This window comes from Chiloscyllium plagiosum, chromosome 28 (assembly GCF_004010195.1).
Source record: "Chiloscyllium plagiosum isolate BGI_BamShark_2017 chromosome 28, ASM401019v2, whole genome shotgun sequence".
NCBI classification, from domain to species: domain Eukaryota; kingdom Metazoa; phylum Chordata; class Chondrichthyes; order Orectolobiformes; family Hemiscylliidae; genus Chiloscyllium; species Chiloscyllium plagiosum.
In genome coordinates, this window is record NC_057737.1 from 25,199,383 (window position 1) to 25,220,990 (window position 21,608).

A 21,608-nucleotide genomic window follows, 5' to 3' on the forward strand; every position below is an offset into this window, starting at 1 on the left:
CTTATAACAAACAACAGGCTATTATAATGTAGTTTAGAGAAGAAATTGTTTACTTGGGTTCTGGATATAATTTTGACTAAACCTAGTTTAAACTCCATGCTTGCACATCTGCAGCACATCATAGTTTTAACAATCGTTTTTTGGCATTTGTATTGTTACTGTGGTGTTGGCAGACTTGGGCTGAGATTTAGAATTTTAATTAGCTGAGGCAGAGAAATGTAATTTTAAATGCTGCAAAAATAGCTCTTTCTCGAGTTCTTGTAATTTGGCATTTGGCATTAGGATATTTTGGATGTGGTAAAATTGCAATATATTGATGAGATGATTTCTATTGCTTTTAATAACCTTTCACATTCACCTGTGCATTACAAATCTACTTTGATTTTTACTGACAGGAAGATGCTTCAGAGTTGCTGTGAATCATTTGTCAATGCAATACTGATTGGGCAATTATGTCGGTGAATTGTACATTTAAGTAATGGAAAGAACATTTGTATTCCATTTAGTGAAAATGCTGTTGTGAAACTTCAGTCACCTTAAACTAATTTCATGCAGTAACTGAAGTTTAGTGTTTTGAATTTATTTTGCACTATATATTTAGTTAATGCGTTTCTGGCGTTTGAGTTATTGATCTTAGTTTTTTTGTGTCTGAAGTTGATAATTAACTTGGAAGTATTTCTGCAGCCATGGTGCTGTATCTTAAAGCAGTTTTTGGGCCTGGCTTCAAAATGAATTAAGTTTTATGAAGCACTAATACATTTTTTTTCATCTTAGATTGTTTTGTGATCTAGCGAAGTAAATAAATAATGGGGTCTCAGACTTGCTGGAGGCCTAAACTTATTTTTTGAGTTTATGGGGAATACTCATTGTTTTTAGAGAGTTATTTTCTTTAGGTTTAACATTGAGTTTGAACAGTCCAGTGAAATACTTGGACAAGAATGCCTGTTAAGAGCAACACTCATGAGGAGGGAAGGATACATAATGAACTAGGTGACCTTAGGGTTAAGAGAGTGTTAGTCCTAGAGCAGACGTACTGGGATAAAACCATGGAAGTAGTCAGTAATGTTGTGTACGTTTGAACAGGTGTGGGATGGATTCTAGAAGAAGCCAACTGCAGTTTCGGTCCATATATTGAAGTCATTTCACAAAGTGCCTTAAACCTACTGAGGTATTAGGTACAGACACTGAGTATTGTATGTGTGCTTTTGCATACTTTACTCGTGCAGTGTTTTGGATTTTTTTTATGCAGCTGTTTTGTTTCTTGTCAACTTCTCAATGTGTGTTTTTGTGTTAAAACTATATTCCTATTAGTGTGTTTCTAAAAAAAACTTTGAATTTGTATTACAAGTATATATTTGAGTTTGTCCTATTTCACTACTTTATTAATAGACTTAAGTTTTGTTGTCTGAGCAAAACTTACAGCATTACATGTTTATGTTTCAATGAGAGCCTACTTTGTTAAAACCAAAACACTTCAAAATACAATCTGTCAAGTCCAGTTTCTGCCTCGAATCTGTCTTGTCTGGTCATAACATCAGCTTGAATTCTGAATATTCTGTGACATGGTTTGTATCTCTTTTCCATTTATACCCTTAGTTTCCACCTGTCAAGCAAAGAAAAAAAACCTGATGACTTTGAAATGAGTCCATGTTGAGTAGCAGCATTCCTGTAACTGCAACTCCTCCCTTTCATATACACTATTGTGTTTTGCAGTCACTTCAGTGGCGACTTATAAAGATTTACTGTCTTCCATTTTACTACAAAACCAATCTTCTGAGACTTGAAATCATGAATTTGCTAGAGTAGCTAAGATTAAATTATTTTCACTGGGAAGGAGTAAGAGATTTTAAAATAATTGTTAAAATCCAGGGGTGTGAAGAAGAATTTTTATGCATGAGTTATTTTGATTACTGTCCGTAAAGATTGTGAAAGCAGATTAAGTAGTGACTTACTTTTAAAAAAAAAAGTTAGGTAAATATGGACAGTTGCCAAGATAAGTTGTGACATGCTGCCATTCTGCCCTTTGAGATACTTGTGTCATCAATAGCCGTAGGTGAGGTGCCGAAAGACTGGAGGTTGGCTAACAGGGTGCCACTATTTAAAAAAAGGAAAACCCAAGGAACTATAGACCGGTGAGCCTGGCATCAGTGGTGGTAAGTTGTTGGAAGGAATCCTGGGGGACAAGATTTGCATGTATTTGGAAAGGCAAGGACTGATTTGGGATAGTCAACATGGCTTGTGCATGGGAAATAGTGTTTCACTAGCTAGATTTAAGTATTTTGAATAAGTAATGAAGAGGATTGATGAAGGCAGCGTGAGGGGCATGATTTTTATAGAATTCATTAAATCGCTTGACAAGGTTTTTCTTGGTAGACTGGTTAGCAAGGTTAGATCACACAGAATAGAGGGAGAACTAGGTATTTGGATACAGAACTGGCTTGAAGGTAGAAGACAGGGTGGTGGTGGAGGGTTACTTTTCAAACAGGAGACCTGTGACCAGTGGTGAACCACAAGGATCAGTGCTGGGTCCACTGCTTTTTGTGATTGATATAAATGACTAAGGTGTGAACATATGAAGTATTGTCAGTAAGTTTTCAGATGACACCAAAATTGGAAGTGTTATGGATAGCGAAGGTATTTACCTCGGAATACAACGGGATCTTGATCAAATGGGCCAGTGAGCTGAGGAGTGGCAGATGGAATTTAAATTAGCGAAATGTGAGGTGCTGCATTTTGGAAAGGCAAATCGGGACATGACTTAAACACTCAATGGTAAGGTCCTGGGGAGTTTTGCTGAACAAAGAGACCTTGGACTGCAGATTCATAATTCCTTGAAAGTGGAGTTGTAGCTAGATATGGTAGTGAAGAAGGCATTTCGTATGCTTTCATTTATTGGTCAGTGAATATAGGAGTTGGGAGGTCATATTGTGGCGATATATGAACATTGGTTAGACTGCTTTTTGCATGAAATTCTGGTCTCCCTTCTATAGGAAGGATGCTGTGAAACTTGCAAGGGTTCAGAAAGGATGTTCCTAGATTTGGAAGGTTTGGTCTCTAGTGAGAGGCTGAATAGGCTGACGCTCTCTTCCCTTGAGTGTTGGAGACTGAGGGGTGACCTTACAGAGGTCTATAAGATCATGAGGGGCATGGATAGGGTAAATAGACAATGTCTTTTCCTTGGTGTTGGGGAATCTGAAATGAGCGAGTGTAGGTTTAAGGTAAGTGGGGAAAGATTTAAAAGGAACCTCAAGGGCAACGTTTTCACAGAGGGTGGTGCCTGTATGGAATAAGGTGCCAGAGGCTGGTACAAATTATAACATTTAAAGGGCATCTGAATGGGTACATGAATAGGACAAGTTCAGAGGGATATGGGCCAAATGTTGGCACATGGGACGAGATGAATTTAGGATATCCAATTGGCATGGACATGATGGATCGAAGGATCTGTTTCCATGCTGTATATCTCTTTAAGTATACAGGTGAAAATTTAAAGTTAATGGGAGGTGGTTTGGGGGGGTGGGTAAGGATCTCATAGTTGAGGTGTGGAATTGTTAGTTAATTGCTAACATTGTTCATAAATTTGAGAGTCAAGGGGGAGAAAAAATTATTTATGAAATTATGGTTATAGGACCAATGAGCATAAATGATGACTTATTGGAATTATAGTGAAGAACTAGCATTGTGTAAAGATTGGCAATCAGAAGTCAGTGTCTTTTTGTCTGGTGACATTTTTATTTTATACCTGGCCCCATCCTGTCAGAGATTGAAACAGATAAATGTATAATCTCGACTGTTCAGTCAGTCTGCTGTTGAAATGATTATACAGGTATATGTCTTACAGGGAGTAGTTAGTTCAGTTGACTGGATGGTTGGTTTGTGACGTCGAGTGATGCAAGCCTTCTGAGTTCAGTTCGCTCAATGGCTGAGGTTTCCGTGAAGGACTCTCCTTCTCTACTCTCTTGCCTTAGATATGGTGACCTTTGGGTTAAACTGCCACCGGTTATATCTCCATTACGAGTGAGCATTCATATGGTTCTCTGGAACTATGCAACTTTAAATCTTTGACATATTTTCTCGTACCCCTGTTCCCCCAGACTTGATATATTTCAAAGTCTTCCCATCTCCTACCCTCCATAATCTTCAGCTCAGTCAAAACTGCTGCGCATGTCCTAACTTGAACAACTTCATGTATTCATCCATGTCAGACCCCAGCCCTGCATATGGCATCTCAAAATTTTAAATCTTTCTGTTTCAATCACCTTTTGAGGTCTTGCTTTTGAAAACTCTGAAATCTCAAGCCCTACAACCCTGTTTTTGAAGACTACTTTCTCGAGTTCAGACTTTATTCTGTCTCCACCCCTTAACTAATTTTTCCCGTTCCCACAATCAGGAGGCTGTCCTTCAGCTGTTTAGGCACAAATTTTTTCCATCAACCCTCCTATTTGTCCATTTTACTGCTCACTTAAAGCGTTTCTTAATTTCTACCACTGTACTTTGATTAACCTGTTAGTCACTTGTCTTGGGATGTTTCGCGTTAGTTGGTTGCAAAACATAAGAACTAGAATTTTACAGAACAGAGATGTGCAATATAATACTCGCTTGTATTCAGCTTTGATTCTTGCTGAGATTAAAATGACAGTTTTGTATATTTTCCATTTCCTCCGTCCTTGTTTTGAAGTTAAAATTTTTAACCATTCTAAAACTTTATGGAAAAAAAACTTAGTTTGAGCTTCAGTTAGAGTATTGAGGAATGCACTTCCTTACTAGTCTGAACATATATCTGACCTTGAATCTAGCATTTTAAACATTTTTATCCTATATGTCATCTGTATTTTTTATGAAGTTGGTCACAATTTTCCTCCAATTCAATCCCCTTTTGTATGCTGAAAGTGGTTAATGTTCACATATTTAAAGCATTCTTGTCAGGATATAAACAATACTGGCACAGTCAAAGTAGTGGTTTCTGTTTTTCCAATTATATGACTTCCTGGGTCACCCATGCATTGTTGTCTAGATTTGCATATAGTTATTCTGAGTAGGAGTGTCGTGTTTCTTTTGTACTAAAAGTGTGGCACCAAGAGCTACTTAGCTGTATTGTGTGCCCATTGCAGTCACTTTTGAGATGATTGGTTGACAAGTGTTGAATAATACACAGGAGGAAATTCTGATGTTTTATAAATAGAAATTAATGTGACAAGCTCTAGCCATAAAAAAATTCCAAAACCGGCATTCTCTTGGTCATTTGTTTGCATTTATGTTTAATGTCAACAGAAACCTAAAGCTGAAATAAGTCATGCCCCTTTGTTTAAATTCCGCAAGAGTGGCGGAGACTTCCAGCATTGTGAGGGACAGCAATGTCATCTCCCCAAAACTGTTCTTGATGTACATTGCTGCAATGCATCACCTCACTGACTAGTTCCCTGCTGGAGTGGAGCTAACTTCTAGAATCAGTGGGAAATTATTTTACCTCTGCCACTTTCAAGCCAAAATCAGTGTCACCCCAACCAATGGCAATGAGCTGCATTAAGTGGATGATGCTTGCATATGTGCAAACTCTGAAGATGGACTCTAGACCATCATCAGCACCTTTACGGAGTCATATAGAACATAGAAAAGTACAGCCCAGAACAGACCTTTCGGCCCACAGTGCTGTGCTAACGATTAATCCTAATCTAAAATAAAATAACCTAACCTGTGCACCCCTCAATTCACTGCTGTCCATGTGCATGTCCAGCAGTTGCTTAAATATCCCTAAAGACTCTGCTTCCACCACCACCACTGGCAACGCATTCCATGTGCTCACAACTCTGTGTGTAAGGAACCTACTTCTGATTTCTCCTCTATACCATCCTCCTAGAACTTTAAAAATATCACCCCTCATGGCAGTCAATCCTGCCCTGGAGAAAAGTCTCTGGCTACTGACTCTATCCATGCCACTCATTACCTTGTACGCCTCAATCAGGTCACCTCTCTTCCTCCTCCTCTCCAGAGAGAAAAGTCCAAGCTTTGTCAACCTCTCTGTGTAAGACAACCCCTCCAGTCCAGGCAGCATCCTGGTAAACCTTCTTTGCACATTCTCCAATGCCTCCGCATCTCTCCTATAATAGGACAACCAGAAGTGGACACCTTATTCCAATTCTGGGCTCACCAGGGTTTTGTAGAGCTTCAGCAAAACTTCGCGACTCTTAAACTCAATCTCCCTGTTAATGAAAGCCAAAACACCATATGCTTTCTTAACAATCCTATCCATTTGGGTGGCAACTTTGATCCCTCTGTTCCTCTGCACTGCTAAGAATCTTGTCTTTAATCCTATATTCAGCATTCAAGTTTGACCTTCGAAAATGCATCACTTCATATTTATCCAGGTTGAACTCCATCTGCCATTCTGAGCCCAGCTCTGCATTCTGTCAATGTCACGCTGCAGCCTACAATGGCCCTCGATACTATGAACGGCACCTGCAACCTTTGTGTCATCGGCAAATTCACTAACCCAACCCTCGACCTTCTCATCTATAAAAACTACCAAGAACAGAGCTCTGTGGGACACCACTCACCACTGACCTCCAAGCATAATACTTTCCACCTACAACCACTCTCTGCCTTCTGTCAGCCAACCAATTGTGAATCCAGACAGCCAAATCTCCTGACTTTGAATGAGCCTACCATAGGCAACCTTATCAAATGCCATGCTGAAGTCCATATGCACTGCCCGATCTTCGTTAACCTGTCTTGTCACCTCCTCAAAGAACTCAATAACATTTGTGAGGCATGACCTGCCCCTCTTAAAGCCATGCTGACTGCTTTTAGTCACTCTATACCTTTCCAAATAGTCATAAATCCTGTCCCTCTGAATTCTTTCCAAAACCTTGTTGACCACAGACCTAAGACTGACTGACTGGTCTGTAATTGCCAGGGATTTCCCTATTACCCTTCTTGAAAAGAGGAGCAACATTCGCCTCCCTCCAATCCTTCGGTATGACTGTCATGGAGAGTGATGAAGCAAAGATCTACACCTGCGGCTTAGCAACCTCCTTTCTTGCTTCCCGGAGCAACCTCGGATAAATCTGGTCTGACCCTGGGGACTTATGAATCTTGATGTTTGCCAAAATTTCCAGCGTGTCAACTTGCTCAATCTTAATCTGCTGAAGCCTGTTTCTCGTCTCCTCAAAGTTGTCATTCACAACAAGGTCCCGTTCCTTAGTGAAAACCAAAGCAAAAAACTCATTTAGGACTTCCCCAAGCTACTCAGACGACATGCACAAGTTCCCTACGCTATCCCTGACTGCCCTACCTTCTCCCTGATTCTCTTATTACTCACATATGAGTAAAATGCCTTTGTGAGGCATGACATGCCCCTCTCAAAGCCATGCTGACTGCTTTTAATCACACTATACCTTTCCAAATAGTCATAAATCCTGTCCCTCTGAATTCTCCCTAATCCTTCTCATCAAGCCCTCCTGGCTCTCCTCAGTCCATTTTTGAACTCCTGTCTAGTAAGCCTGTAATCCTCGAAAGCTGTGCTAGATCCTTGCTTCCTCCACCTTACGTAAGCTGCCACCTTTATTTTGACGAGAAGCTCCACTGTTCTCGTCATCCAAGGATCCTTAATCTTACCTTTGCCTGTCTCAGAGAAATAAATTTATGCATCACTCTCAACAACTGCTCCTTAAACAGTCTCCACATGTCTGTTGTGCCCTTTCTATGGAACAATTGCTCCCAATCTGTACTTGCCAACTTCTTTCTGATAGTCATAATTTCCTCTTCCACAACTAAACATCTTACCATGATAACTGCTCCTTTCCCTCTCCCCTGGCTATGTTAATTGTGAGGCAGTTGTGGTCACTGCCACCCAAGTGTGCTCCCACCATGAGATCTGGCACCTGTCGTGGCTCATTGCGAGCACCAAATCCAAAATGGCCTCTCCCTTCGTCAGCCTGACTCTATCCTGAGTAAGGAAACCCTCCTGACAAAAATGGTCCCATCCAAGTCATCTGCACTAAGGAGGTTCCAGTCAATATTAGGAAAGTTGAAGTCACCCAAAACAACCATCTGCATTTTTCCAAAATCTGCCTGCTTCTGAGTTCTTCGATCTCCCTCTGCTATTAAGGGGTCTATAGAAAACCCCAATGAGGTGGCTGTTCCTGTGCATATGAGAGCACAGGGCTCACCCTGAACATCCACAAGCTGAGGATCCTACACCAACCTAGCCCAGCATTCTGGAATGAACTGCAAATCATTAAAGTCCTGGAGAATGTTGGCCACTTGCAATATTTTGTGTCCTGTTAACCCAGCATAGCCTCCAGTAGTGCTAGCGCAGTGTCCGGCTGCCTGAGGGAAAGGGTCTTTGAAGACATCATCAGACCTGACATCAGACTCGTAGTATACAGAACTGTAGTGGTTCCCACCACCTATATACGTCTGAGTGTGGACTGTTTATAGCAAACACCTCAAGGCCCTGAAGCACAACCACCAGTGTTGCCTGCAAAGATTCTGTGAACCCACTGGGAAGACAGATGCACCAACAACAACTTCATTGACGAGGCCAATATCTTCTGCCATTAGATCAATGACTGCATCGGCGCAGCAACCTGCACCCTGGCAGAATTGGAGCAGTTCATCAAATTTGTCCAAAACTTCCACCCTGCCCTCAAATTCAATTGGTCCATCTTGCACACCTCTTTCCCCTTTATTGATCTCTCCATTTCCATCCCCAGCGACAGTCTCCAAACCGACTTTTACCATAAACCCACAGACTCTCAAAACTACCTGGACTACACCACCTCCCAACCAGGATCCTGTAAAAACCCATCCAGTTCTCCCAATTCCTTCGCCTTGTCGGCTTAGATGAGGAGACATTCCACCTCCATGCATCTCAGATGTCCACCTATTTTAAACAACATGCTTTCCCCCCCTCTGTCATCCAGAGACAGCCTTCTACCGAACCACCTCCATTCCTCATTCTCTTGCTCTAAACCATCCTCCAAACCGTCCCCTTTGTCCTCTCCTATTACCCCACCAGTCTCTCTATCCAACGCGTTATCCTTAAACATGTCCGCCAACACCAACTAGACCCCACCATCAAGAACATCTTCCCCACCCGATCCCTCTCTGCATTCCGCAAGGACTCGTTCCCTTCATCAGTCCTTGCTTAGTGCCTGAACCCCCCAGGTACCTTTCCCTGCAACCAGAAAAAATGCAAAACCTGCCGGTATTCCCCCCGCATCCATCCAGAGCCCCAAATAGTAGCTCCAGGTAAGATACAGGTTCACCCACCTCGCTTCCAACCTAGTTTACTACATCAGGTGCTCCCTATTTGGTCTTTTCTGTATTGGGGGGACCAAATGTAAACTTAGAGAATGGTACACCAAGAATATCAGCCGTGCCCACAGGGGCTGACTGGACCTCCCAGTCACCGCCAATTTTAATTCCCCTTTCCACTCCCTTTCTGACATGACCATCTTTGGTTTCCTCCATTGTCACAATGAACCAAACTGAGGAACAACAACTCATCATCCTCCTGAACAGCCTACAGCCTGCAGCCTACAGCCTGGAGGACCTAACATGGAGTTCTCCAATTTCAAATAACCTCCCTTCCACTGCCTCCTGCCACCAACCGGCTCCATTCTTCCCATTGACCAACCAGGTCATATGCTTTACCTATGTTCATCTATCCCCACTTCACCATCCTGTCCTCACCGCCCCCTTTATCCGTAGCTCCCCTACATCCACCCCCGATTCTGAAGAAAGTTACACCTGAAATGGGGACTTCTCCACTTCCTTGATGCTGCTTGGCTTGCTGTGTTCTTCCAGCGTTCTGCTGGTCTACTTTGGATTCCAGCATCTACTTTTTTTTTTGTCTCGAGCCAATATCCTTAGCATTACGCACTGACCACCCTTGCTGAGCTGTGATGGGCTGGACATTTTACGCCCATGACCCATGTGAGACTCCTCGAGCAGACACTCTACTCCCAACACTGAAATGGCAGGTAAGCTTCAGGTGGACAGAGGACAGTCTCAAGGCCGCGCTGGTGAAGTGTTACAATCCCACTGATACCTGGGAATCATTGGTCCAAGACCATCCAAAGTAGAGGAGGAGCATCCAGTAAAGTTTCAGCTAAAGTCTACGATTCACCAATGCATTCCAAGGTTTTGTAGCCTGTACAAGGTCTAGGAGCTGCTTGCCTCTCACCTTGTGTGCTGGAGCTTACATTGTGAAATCTTCCATGGAATAACCTGAAAATGATACTTAGCCAAATTTTGGAAAATTCAGCCCTTTATTACACTGCACCAGAACAATCTGTGGACAGATCTTTATGACAAATATCAGGTATATAGACTTAACACCTTTTGTCCTCAGCTGCATTCTTATTGTGAAGGGTCCCTTTTGTTTACTTCAAAGTTTCTGGTGTAGTTGGTTAGCTGTAATTGATTTCATTTCAGGAAATTTTGCATTCACTCAAGGCTATTTCTTTAATGTTTCCCCCAAATCTTTAAACTGCTAGCACAGTTTGGTTATTTCTCTAACATGTCTAACTTTGTGATTTTGTTTTTTGAATAAACACAATCCGCCGATTCCTCAGAAACAAACCCAAACAAGCAGACACAACACAACCAAAAACTACCTTGCATCAAAGACATATCAGACATGGCTTCCAGATTACTCAAACCCTTTGGCATCTTGGTAGCCCTCAAACCTACCAACACACTTCAACAGTGACTAATGAACCTAAAGGATTCATTAGATACCACCAGGAAAACTAACATAATTTACAAGATACCATGTACGAACTATAACAAAAAAAGCACTACATCGGACAAACTAGCAGGAAACTTGTCGCCAGGATACATAAACACCAGCCGGCCATTAACAGACACAACCCAGTATCACTAGTTTCCATACATACAGACAACAAAGAACACCACTTTGACTAGGACAAGACACATCCGAGGACAGGCAAAACAAAGACACACAAGAGAATTCTTAGTGACATGGCATTCTAACCAGAAATCCATCAATAAACATATTGATTTAGGCCCTATCTACCTTCCCTTGTGGGAAAAAACGGAAATGACATCACCCACCTTAAGAAACCAAGATCTAAAAAGAGAGAGGCAGGACATACCACCAGCACTTCACCAGAGGCTCTCACCGATGATGTTTCCTTGTATGGTGTTGAAACATCTGAAAACAAACCTTCAAGCTCAGCGAACTAACTTACATTCTTACGTCAAACCTTTCTTCTACAGCCTTCTGTCTCTGGAGGCTTTTCTCCTAGTAATCTTAAGTCACTGAGGGCTGATTTTCCATTTAACTGCCACGTTGGCATACGACTCAGATGGACCTGGAAAGCACACATCATGTTTCATTGCACATTTCTGAACATTACTGTTCTAAGCCTCTACTTTCTGAGGAACCTGCTTCTCTCCAAAAGGAGTCTGTGCACACTTCGTGATGTTCTGAATATTTGTGCCTTTGTCACCTTGTGTCACAAGACACTTGGTTACATGACAACATTTTTTCCCCTTCTACACTTGTTTCTAATGCACTGAAAGATTCACCTATGATTTTAAACGTTCAATTTAGAGAAAAGAAAACTTGAGACAACTTGTCACTACATTCAGCTCAAAGAAGAAATAAAACTTTGTTCTTCCCTGAACATGCACTATAGAAATAAAATCAATATTTAAAGCAGTACATGGTTCTGTCACTTTTAGAACCCAAGTTTCCAAATAACATTACATAAATGACCTGTCATCACTCTGCAAACTTGGAATGTCAGTCCTTGTCACGTAATAACAAAACAAAATACTGTGAATGCTTGTAATTTGAGACAAAACATGAAAATGCTGGGAAAATCAAGTCTTTTAGCATCTGTGGAGAGAGTGAGTTCATCCGAATTGTTTATGCTGTCTGACCTAGGTTTTGTGAATCTATTTTACGATCTTCAAAGTTACACTAAATTGATGTACAGTTGGCTTATGGGGAACACTGAGCAAATTACTCATTGTGGAATTGTAGTTCTTCCAACCCTTCAAGTAACTCATTGTAGTTAATTTGCCCCATTTTGCATCAGGGAATTAAAAAAATTACTTTCAGCCTTATGCATGCTATGTTGTTTGCTTTTCTTAGACTTGTCATTTTACTCAGTGGTTAGGATTTTTAGTGGGGCTAGCTTGGAATTTCGTCTTGAATTTTAAATCTCTCAAAATATAACTTGAAATATTGATGATAAAATCTCAATGTTAGTTTAAATATTGCAGTTTTGCACAGCGTATATATGCTAACTGATGTTCTCTTTTATACAGTTACAGATATAGAACTGAAAAGGTTAAAAGATGCCTTCAAGAGAACCAGTGGACTTTCTTTCTATATGAGCCAGCAAGCCTTTGTAAGGGAAGTTCTTGGAGATGGGGTTCCACCTAAAGTTGCAGAAGTGAGTATTTTAATGTAATTGTAGTGTAATAAGAGCCTAGATCATTGCTAGTAAAGGAACTTCAGCATATAGAAGTTCCTCAGCTGGGACTATTTTTATGCAGGTGAACGGGCAACCAAATTAGAACTGAAAATTTATGGCTAAATTTTAATCTCTCCCTGTACATTTTAGCATGTAGAATCGATAAATATGCATGATGCAGTTGGCCTGCCAAAATGTATTTCAGTTTAATGTTATCAGAGAAGTTATGTTGTTGTACCACATAACTGGAATTCCTGAGATCACCTTTTGTTCTCCATTGAGCTCATGTTTATGGTTTCTCTTTGAACAACGTAACCTTACATATAGGTTAACTTGTATGTGTATGGAGCAAAATGTATGCTTCAATATTTTCATGAGAAAATTAGTTTGACAAAAAATCATTTTGTTTCATCTGTTTATAGTACGTACAGTGTTAAAAAGCAGCTGAATTAATGAGGAAAAAAAATGCCCTGTTTTATTTCGATGCAGGACTTGAAAATTTTGTTTTGCCTGGACTAGGTTTCTGGGTAGAGGAGGATAATCCATTCAATTCAGTGACAAAAGAAAATAATTGAATAGTTTTGATTGTGTAACTGATTTGAGCTGCTCTTTTGCAGCAAAACATCCATTTAAATTTAAACAAAAGCAAAATGCTGAAGATGCTATTTAAATTTGCTTTGGCCTGGCAATTTTCAATCTTCACGGTCCAAACTGAAAAAGCTTTGAGAGAAATGGCCAGACCAGAAATCTTCCATGTGGCAGAATCATGGGTATAACACATGATTCTGCCATTAAATTAGATAAAACTAGTATAAAATCTGAAATTATGTCTACTTGCTTTTTGAAATCTTTATTTCTGATTAACAGATTTCTTTTGAATTTAATTTTTTAGTTCGCATCTACCACTTTGCATAGTAAAGGATTATTCCAGTACTTTTATGGAAAAAAAATCAAAATAATATAGGAACAGGAGTAGGCCATTCAACCCCTTGAGCTTATTCTGCCATTAAAGGAGATCATGGCTGATCTGTTGCCCGATGAAGGGCTTTTGCCCAAAACGTCAATTTTCCTGCTCTTCGGATGCTGCCTGCCCTGCTGTGCTTTTTCAGCACCACCCTCTTGACTCTAATCTCCAGCATCTGCTGTCCTCACTTTGGCCTGATCTGTTGCCTGATTCTGTATACCTGCCTTTGGCCTATATTCCTTAATACATTTGCTTAACAGACATTTATCTATCTCTGATGTAAAATTAACAACTGATCCAGCATCAACTGCCATTTGTGGAAGGAATTTTAAAGCATCTACCACTCTTTATGTGTAGAAGTGCTTTCTAACATCTCTCCTGAGCAGGTCTGGCCCTAATTCTCAGTCTATGCTTCCTAGTTCTAGAACCCCAAACGAGTGGAAATAGTTTATCTTTACCTACCCTGTCATTTCCTGTTAATATATTGAGGACTTTGATCAGATCATCCCTTAACCTTCTGAATTCTAGAGAAACCATTTCTAATTTGTATAAGCTCTCTTCATTAACTTTGCTCTTGAAGTCCAGGTATCATTCTTTTAAACCTATTTTGGCCTCTATCCAAGGCCTGTATATCCTTCCTAATGTAGGGTGCCCAGATGGGTATGTTTTTGGTTTCTGGAAATGTTACTAATTTATTTAAATTTTCTGGGGACCTAGGAATGTGAGTTTGTATGTGACGGTGGTTGATACAAAAACAACAAGCTGAGGGATTGCTGCATTCTAATGTAACATAAATGAAACAGTAAATATCAGGAGTAAGACTCCATTGACTCGTCCCATGTTGTAGCACTCAGCTGAAATATCATTTGCTAATTGAAAAATCTTAGCGATGACTATTGACCATAAATTGAACTGAACTAACCATCATAAATACTGTAGCTACAAGAACAGGCTAGGGGTTAGGAGTTCTCGGGCAAATAACTCTCCTGTCTCCCAAAGCCTATCCTCAATCTACAAGGCGCAAGTCTAGAGTGTGATGGACTCTTCACTTGCTTGGGTGTAGCTCAACACCATCTAAAACACACAAATCAGTTTGTTTGATGCCCTATCAGCATGGAAAAGTATGGCACTGGAAAAGCACAGCAGGTCAGACAGCATCTGAGGAGCAGGAGAATTGACATTCCGGTCATAAGCACTTCATCAGGAATATTGGGGTGGGGAGAGAAATAGGAGTATGGGGGTGGGGTAGCTGGGAAGACAATAGGTACATGTAGGAGTATGGGGTGATGGTGATAGATCAGACGGGAGGGTGTAGTGGATAGGTGGGAAGGAAGATGGACAGGTAGGACCGTTCAAGAGGGGCAGTACTGATTTGGATGAGGTTGTGGAGGGGAGATGAGGAAGCTGGTGAAATTCACATTGATCCTGTGTGGTTGGAGGGTCCCAAGGCAGAAAATGATGCGTTATTGCTCCAGGCATCGGGTGAGTTGGATTTAGTGGTGGAAGTGGCCCAAGACTTGCATGTCATGGTTGGAGTGGACAGGGGAGTTGAAGTGGTTGGCCACACGGTGGGGTTGTTGGATGCGTTGTCCCAGAGATGTTATCTGAAACAGTCTGCGAGTAGGCATCCTGTCTCCCCAGTGTAGACAAGACCACATCAAGAGCAATGGATACAATAGCAGAAAGATCTCTGCTGGATGTGGAAGGATCTTTGGGACCTTGGACAGAGGTGAAGGAAGGTGTGGGTGCAGGTTTTGCATCTCTTGAGGTGGCGAGGGAAGGTGCTGGGAGTGGAGGTTGGGATGGTGGGCAACGTGGATTTAACAAGGGAGTCGCAGAGGGAATGGCCTCTACGGAATGCCAATATGGGTGGTGAGGGAAATATATCTCTGGTGGGGTCTGATTTTAGGTGGCAGAAATGGCGGAGGATGATGCACTATATCCAGAGATTAGTCAGGTGGAAGGTGAGAACCAGGGGCATTCTATCCTTCTTGTGGCTGGAGGGGTGGGGTTCAATGGTGGAGATGCAAGAAATGGAGAAGATGCACTGTCTGGCATTGCAGATCATGTGGGAGAAAAAATTGCAATCTTTAAAATAGGAGGCCATCTGGGATGTCCTGGAGTCAAATTGCTGTGGGAGTCAGTAGGTTTGAAATAGATGTCTGTGTTGCATTGTTCGCCGGAGGTCTCAGAGATGACTCACATGAACTTGAAGTCAGAGTGTAAGGTATTCTTGAGGTTGATGAACTGTTCAACCTCCTTGTGAGAGCATGGTGTGGCGCCATTTCATTCATCTATGTAGCGGAGGAAAAGATGGGGAATGGTGCTAATGTAGCTGCGGAAGATGGACTGTTCACCAATGAAGAGGCAGGCATAGCTGGGGCCCATGCGGTGACCATGGCGATCCTTTGGTCTGAAGTAAGTAGGAGGATTCGAAGGAGAAGTTGCTGAGGATGAGGACCAGTTCTGCCAGTTGAATGAGTGTGTTGGTGGAGGGGTACTGGTGGAGGGGCGGCAGGAGAGGAAGAAGCAGGGCTTGGATGCCTTTGCCACGGTGGTTGGATGTGTAGAGGGACTAGATGTCCATGGTGAAGATGAGACGTTGGCGGCCAAGGAAACAAAAGTTGTGGAGGGCTTGGGTGGAATGTGGGGTGTTCCTGGACCAAGGGGTTACGATGGTGTCAAGATATGAGGAGATAAGTTCAGTGGGGCAGGAGCAGGCAGAGACGATGGTTTGACTTGGGCAGTCGGATTTGTGAATCAGCATCTTTAACATTCACTTCCTCCACCAGTGATGCACAGTGTAATCAGTCTGTATCATGTACAGCATGCATTGCAGTAACTTACTGCCAGTAGATTTGAATTGAATTTAATTTTAATTTATTGTCAAGTCTACTGAGGCACAGTGAAAAGCTTTGTCTTGCGAGCAATACAGGCAGATCACATAGTTAAGTCGCATAGCTAAGTAAATAAAAAGTAAACAGCAGCAAAAACAAAAACACAGGTACAGGCGAAAGTTACGAGTTTGAGAGTCCATTCAATATTCTAACAACAGTATGGTAGAAACGGTTTCAAAACCGGCTGGTGAGTGTGTTCAGACTTATGTACCTTCTCCCTGATGGTAGAGGTTGAAGGAAAATCATTGCCAGGGTGGGATGGATCTTTGAGAATGCTGGTGACCTTTCTTTGACAGCGGGTCTGGTAGATGGATTCTATAGTTGAGGGGGTTGGCCTTTGTGATTGCCTGGGCTGAATTCACCACACTCTGTAACCATTTCCAATCTTAAATGGTACAATTGCTGTACCAGGTAGTGATACATCCAGACAGAATGATCTCGTTGGCGCACCTATAAAAGCTGGCAAGGGTATTCGCTGTCATGCCACATTTTCTCAGCTGCCTGACAAAGAAGAGACGTTATTGGGTCTTTGCGACCAGTGCATCCACATGAAGAGTCCAAGAAAGTTTGTTGTGGTTGACCACTCTCAGGAGCTTGACACGCTCCATTCATTCCAGCTCGGAGTTGTTAATGTGTAGGGGACATGAGTAACTTCCTGCCAAAAGTCAATAATGAATTCCTTGGTTTTGCCAGCATTGAGAGCTAGGTTGTTCTCAGTGCACCATTTTTCCAGGTCTTCCATCTCCCATCTGTAGTGTGTTTTGTCGCTATCTGAGATTCGACCAACTATGGTGGTGTCATCAGCGAACTTGTAAATGCTATTAGTCTGGTATTTGGCAACGCAATCATGGGTATACAGTAAGGACAGTAGGGGGCTCCAGGGGAGGTTTCCACAATATCTTCAAGTTTCCCTCCATATCTCACATGTCCTGAACTATATTGCTATTCCTTTACTGTTTCTCGCTCAAAATCCTGGTATTTCCTTCCTGATTCCTCTTCGTATGCTTGTAAAGCCTGCAGCAGTTCAAGGTTTACAGCTCTCCACTAGGTTTTCCATTACAATCCGGGATGTGCGATAAAATCTGGCCTAGGCAGCAATGCACACATTTATGGACAATAAAAAGAGGTACTTTATCATATTTGGGTACAAAAAAACCTTTTAACGTGGTTGAATATTATCCCACCATGCTTCAATTGCCCTTTCTAGGTTCTCAAATTGCTCTGTGGAATACATGTTAGTCGAGGGGCAGAGTTAGCTGCATTTTTATACTATTTTTCCAAATGATTTAATCTTGATTGTGTAAGCTTTTTATATTTGGAATTGCGGATTGTACGGCATTTGGTTTCAAATTTTGTACATTAGATTTTGCTCTTTAGTATAGTATGATAGTTTATAGTTGTGCATGTTTGTTATGTGGTTGGCATTGTGACTAATCTCAGGAACAGAATCCAGTTTTGTATGCAGTGCCTCTGCTTGTATTGTTTTCAATTGTCTGTCTGGCAAGTAGAAATTGTACTTTGCTTGGGTGGATTGAAATGTGTCGCTAGCCATGCACTTAATATGTGTGCAGTTGATCAGCGAAGCAGTTGGCCTTGAATGGAGAAGGATCAATAAACAGCTTTTGAAGAATTCATTTTGGATTATCTTCAGAGATATATTTTTCATAACTGGGTTGTTTTCCATAATGCCTCAATCCATTTTGCCCATGTTGAGTGGTAGTTATGAATTGGCTGATCAGAAAGTTGAGCAAATCTGAAAACATGTCCATTTGGGGCTTCGTGGTCAGCATAAGATGGCTAAAGAAGCAGAATTCTCCACCTAATTTAGTGAGTAATTTGATTTTAGAACATCTTTGATAAAGTCTTTTGAAGTGCAGTTGGGAATGGACAGTGATACTGACTGTGACATTGAATGAAAGAATGAAATCAGATTTACCAATGGGACTTGATCTTTGAATATGTGGGAAAATGTGAGGGCTTATTTATTTTTAACTGTACTTGAGAATTATACACTTCTGTAGAAAGATGTACAAGTCAACATTCTTGAAATTGGTTAGTTCTCTGGATTATTGTGCTCAATTCTGGGAACCACAATTTAGCAAGTTTATGAAGGTGTGAAGAATGAGGGTCTTCAGTTATGTGGAAAAATTGAATTTGCTTTATTTATAACAGAGATGGTTAAGTGGAAATTTGATAGAAATGCTTGAAATCATTACCTGGCAGCAGGGTTGGTAACCAGATGATGTGCATTATGGGCGATGGGCAACTCAAAACCGAGCCGGAAATGATGTGGAAGCACCATAATGCAGCATGTGTTGTGATCTGGAGTATGTTATCTGAAAGCATCATGAAAGTGGGTTAAATCTTAACTTTCCAAAGGAAATTTCTAAATCCTTGGGAAAACAATACAGCCAGTTTGGCTGTAACACGGTAATTCCTCTCATGCAATCCTGTATTATAAGAAAATCATGTAATAGCAGCACCATTTAAATTAATAGGGCTGGAATTGCCTTATATCCAATATGCTTAAGAAACAGTGTCCCCAATTTGTCAATCATGTTATGGTGAATTTATGTCAATGAAACGTGCATGATAGCAGGACGGCTTGTATACAGGGTTATATGTAAAGAGTAGGAGCGTAGGATGAACAAAACAGCTTTACCAAAGAGCCAGCAAAGGCGCAATATCCAGTGATCAAAGAGTGTCCCTTTATGCAGTATCATTCAACAATTGAAGATTTAAGTCATTAGTGAAGTACTTAAGCTGCTCTCTTTCTGCTTCAGTGAGGTGCACCAGCTTAAAGTAATTGAGTGTCTTCGAATGTTCCAAAAGTGAATGATACATAAACTTTCTACCGATGGATGAACTATATCCTGTTTTACTCTCCAACTCCTCACATATTCCGAGTTCATTAATGGGAGTAACGCTAGTTTGAATTATTTAATTATGTAAACTAGTTTAGGGATTTCAGGGTCTCCAAAAGACAAGTACAATATTAACAATGTCTTCAATACTGAAAACAAAATTATAACCTTATTTTATAGAAGACAATTGCAAACTTGAAGTTTCAAATTTTTGGAAATTGAATACGTGTATGAGTTTTTGAAAATATCCTTTTTTTTTTACTAAGGGAGACGTTAATTGATGGGATGCTTCAAGGTTTTCTTTATCAAGAGAATCGATATTGCGAAGCATGTTCTAAAATCACAGGCACAATGGACAAAACCTTTTAATATAAAACCAGTGCTTTTGAGTTAACTATTATTCATGATTGCGCTCAGCTGCTGGCTAAATTTAAATATTTGAGTGTTTCACCTCTGTAGTTAAATGTAGAATGTGAGTTTATACAGCAAGGCAAAACGTAGTAGTGCATGAATTGTCTCTGTTGGCTGGAATCAAGGCACCTTTGAGTGTTCTCCATCTAGCTCTGGCTGAGGTCATTGAAGGCGGAAATTTCAGAATGACTTGGCTCATTGCTGCCAGCAGTCAGTGTTTCATCCACAAGGGCTGTCACAAATAAAATGAACATTTCCGAATTGCAGAGGAGAGAGCAACACGACCATTATAATAGCAAATTTGACGTTTTGTATTGAGGACTCTGTCTCATTGATGTCAATGGTAAAAGAGTCTACACTGCCCTTTGTGACTGGTTGGAAGGAACTGTGGTGGGTGAGTTTATTGTTCGTGAGCGCTGCTGTGCAATATTTAATGTGGAAAATGTCCGATAAGGGAAGGGCTTCCATAGTTAATGGTAGGGAGTATTATTGAACAGAGACCGTGGGGTTCAGATAAGTAGTTTGTTGTAAGTTGCATCACAGTAGACCGTGTGGCGAAGAAGGCATTTGGCATGCTTGCCCTTATCAGTCAGAGCTTTTAAGTACAGGAGTTGAGAGGTCATGTTGCAGTTGTACAGGACATTGGTTCGACCACTTTTGGAGTACTGTGTACAGTTCCGGTGGCTGTGCTATAGGAAGGATGTTATTAAACTGGAAAGGGTGCTGAAAAGATTTACCAAGGATGTTACCAGGACTGGAGGGTTTGAGTTGTAAGGGGGTGGTGGATAAGCTGGATATTTTTGCTAGAACACAGGATGTTAAATGGTGACCTTCATACAGGTTGTTCTGCTATAACGGGTGTTTTGTCAATGTGAACTCGCTATAACATGATTGATGAATTGGAAACACCATTTCTAAAGTGTGAATTTCTTAAGTGTATTGGCTGCAACATGATTACGTCGCCAACACTTGAAATGTTTCTAAAGTATGATTTTTCTATAAAGCAGTGTTGCACAAGAACAAAGATTGTGTTGTAGAAAAACAGAATGTATATGTTCAGATAATAATGAAGGGCATAGATAAGATAAATAGCCAAAGTTAAAAATCACACAACACCAGGTTATAGTCCAACAGGTTTAATTGGAACACAATAGCTTTCGGAGCGACGCTCCTTCATCAAGTGATGAATCACCTGATGAAAGAGCGTCGCTCCGAAAGCTAGTGTGCTTCCAATTAAACCTGTTAGATATAACCTGGTGTTGTGATTTTTAACTTTGTACACCCCAGTCCAACACCGGCATCTCCGAATCATAAATAGCCAAGGTCTTTTCTCCACTAGAGGGCATAATTTTAAGGTGAGAGAAGAAAGATTTAAAAATTATCTAAGGGGCAGCTTTTTCAGAGGGTGGTTTGTATGCGGAATGAGCTGCCAGAGGAAGTGGTAGATGCAAGTACGATTACAACATTTAAAAGACATTTGGACAGGTAAATGAATAGAAAAGGGTGAGAGGAATATGGGCGCAATGCAGGCAATTGGGAATAATTGAGCATGGATGCGTTGGACCAAAGGGTCTTATTCCGTGTTGGGTGACTTTATAATTATTTAAGGATAGTTTTATTCCTGCATTAGGCCAATATTAATGAATGTTAATCAATGTTGGTTTTGACTATTATTTATGTTTTATGAACATAACATGAGTACGAGAAATAGAATAATGCAAACTCAATGGGAGCACTAGTCAAAGCATTTTTACTGCACTGCGCGTTTTGAACTGCATTCGGTCTCGAGTCATTTACGCATTGTCAGTATTGGAGTTCTGGTTTAAACAGATTAATATGTTAGTTTTTTCTGAGACAAAGTTGGGTTGAATTTAAATACATTTCATGATGTATATGTTTTCCCACTTCAGAGTGGAAACAAGGGAAGGTAAATCAGTAATTAGAATCATAAAATAATACAGCATGGGGCAACAGTCAATGCTGACAACATTCCCAAACTAAACTAGTCCCACCTGCC

At 40.9% G+C, this 21,608-nt stretch overlaps 1 protein-coding gene across 3 annotated transcripts in view; it reads left to right on the plus strand.

Moving 5' to 3' along the window:
• Positions 1-21,608, plus strand: part of usp32 (ubiquitin specific peptidase 32) — a 200,992-nt gene that overhangs the window by 14,808 nt on the left and 164,576 nt on the right. For all 3 annotated transcript variants that reach the window (XM_043718522.1, XM_043718523.1, XM_043718524.1), the window contains exon 2: positions 12,307-12,434. In XM_043718522.1, coding sequence (XP_043574457.1) covers positions 12,307-12,434 — 128 coding nt within the window. The remainder of the gene's footprint in view (positions 1-12,306; positions 12,435-21,608) is intronic.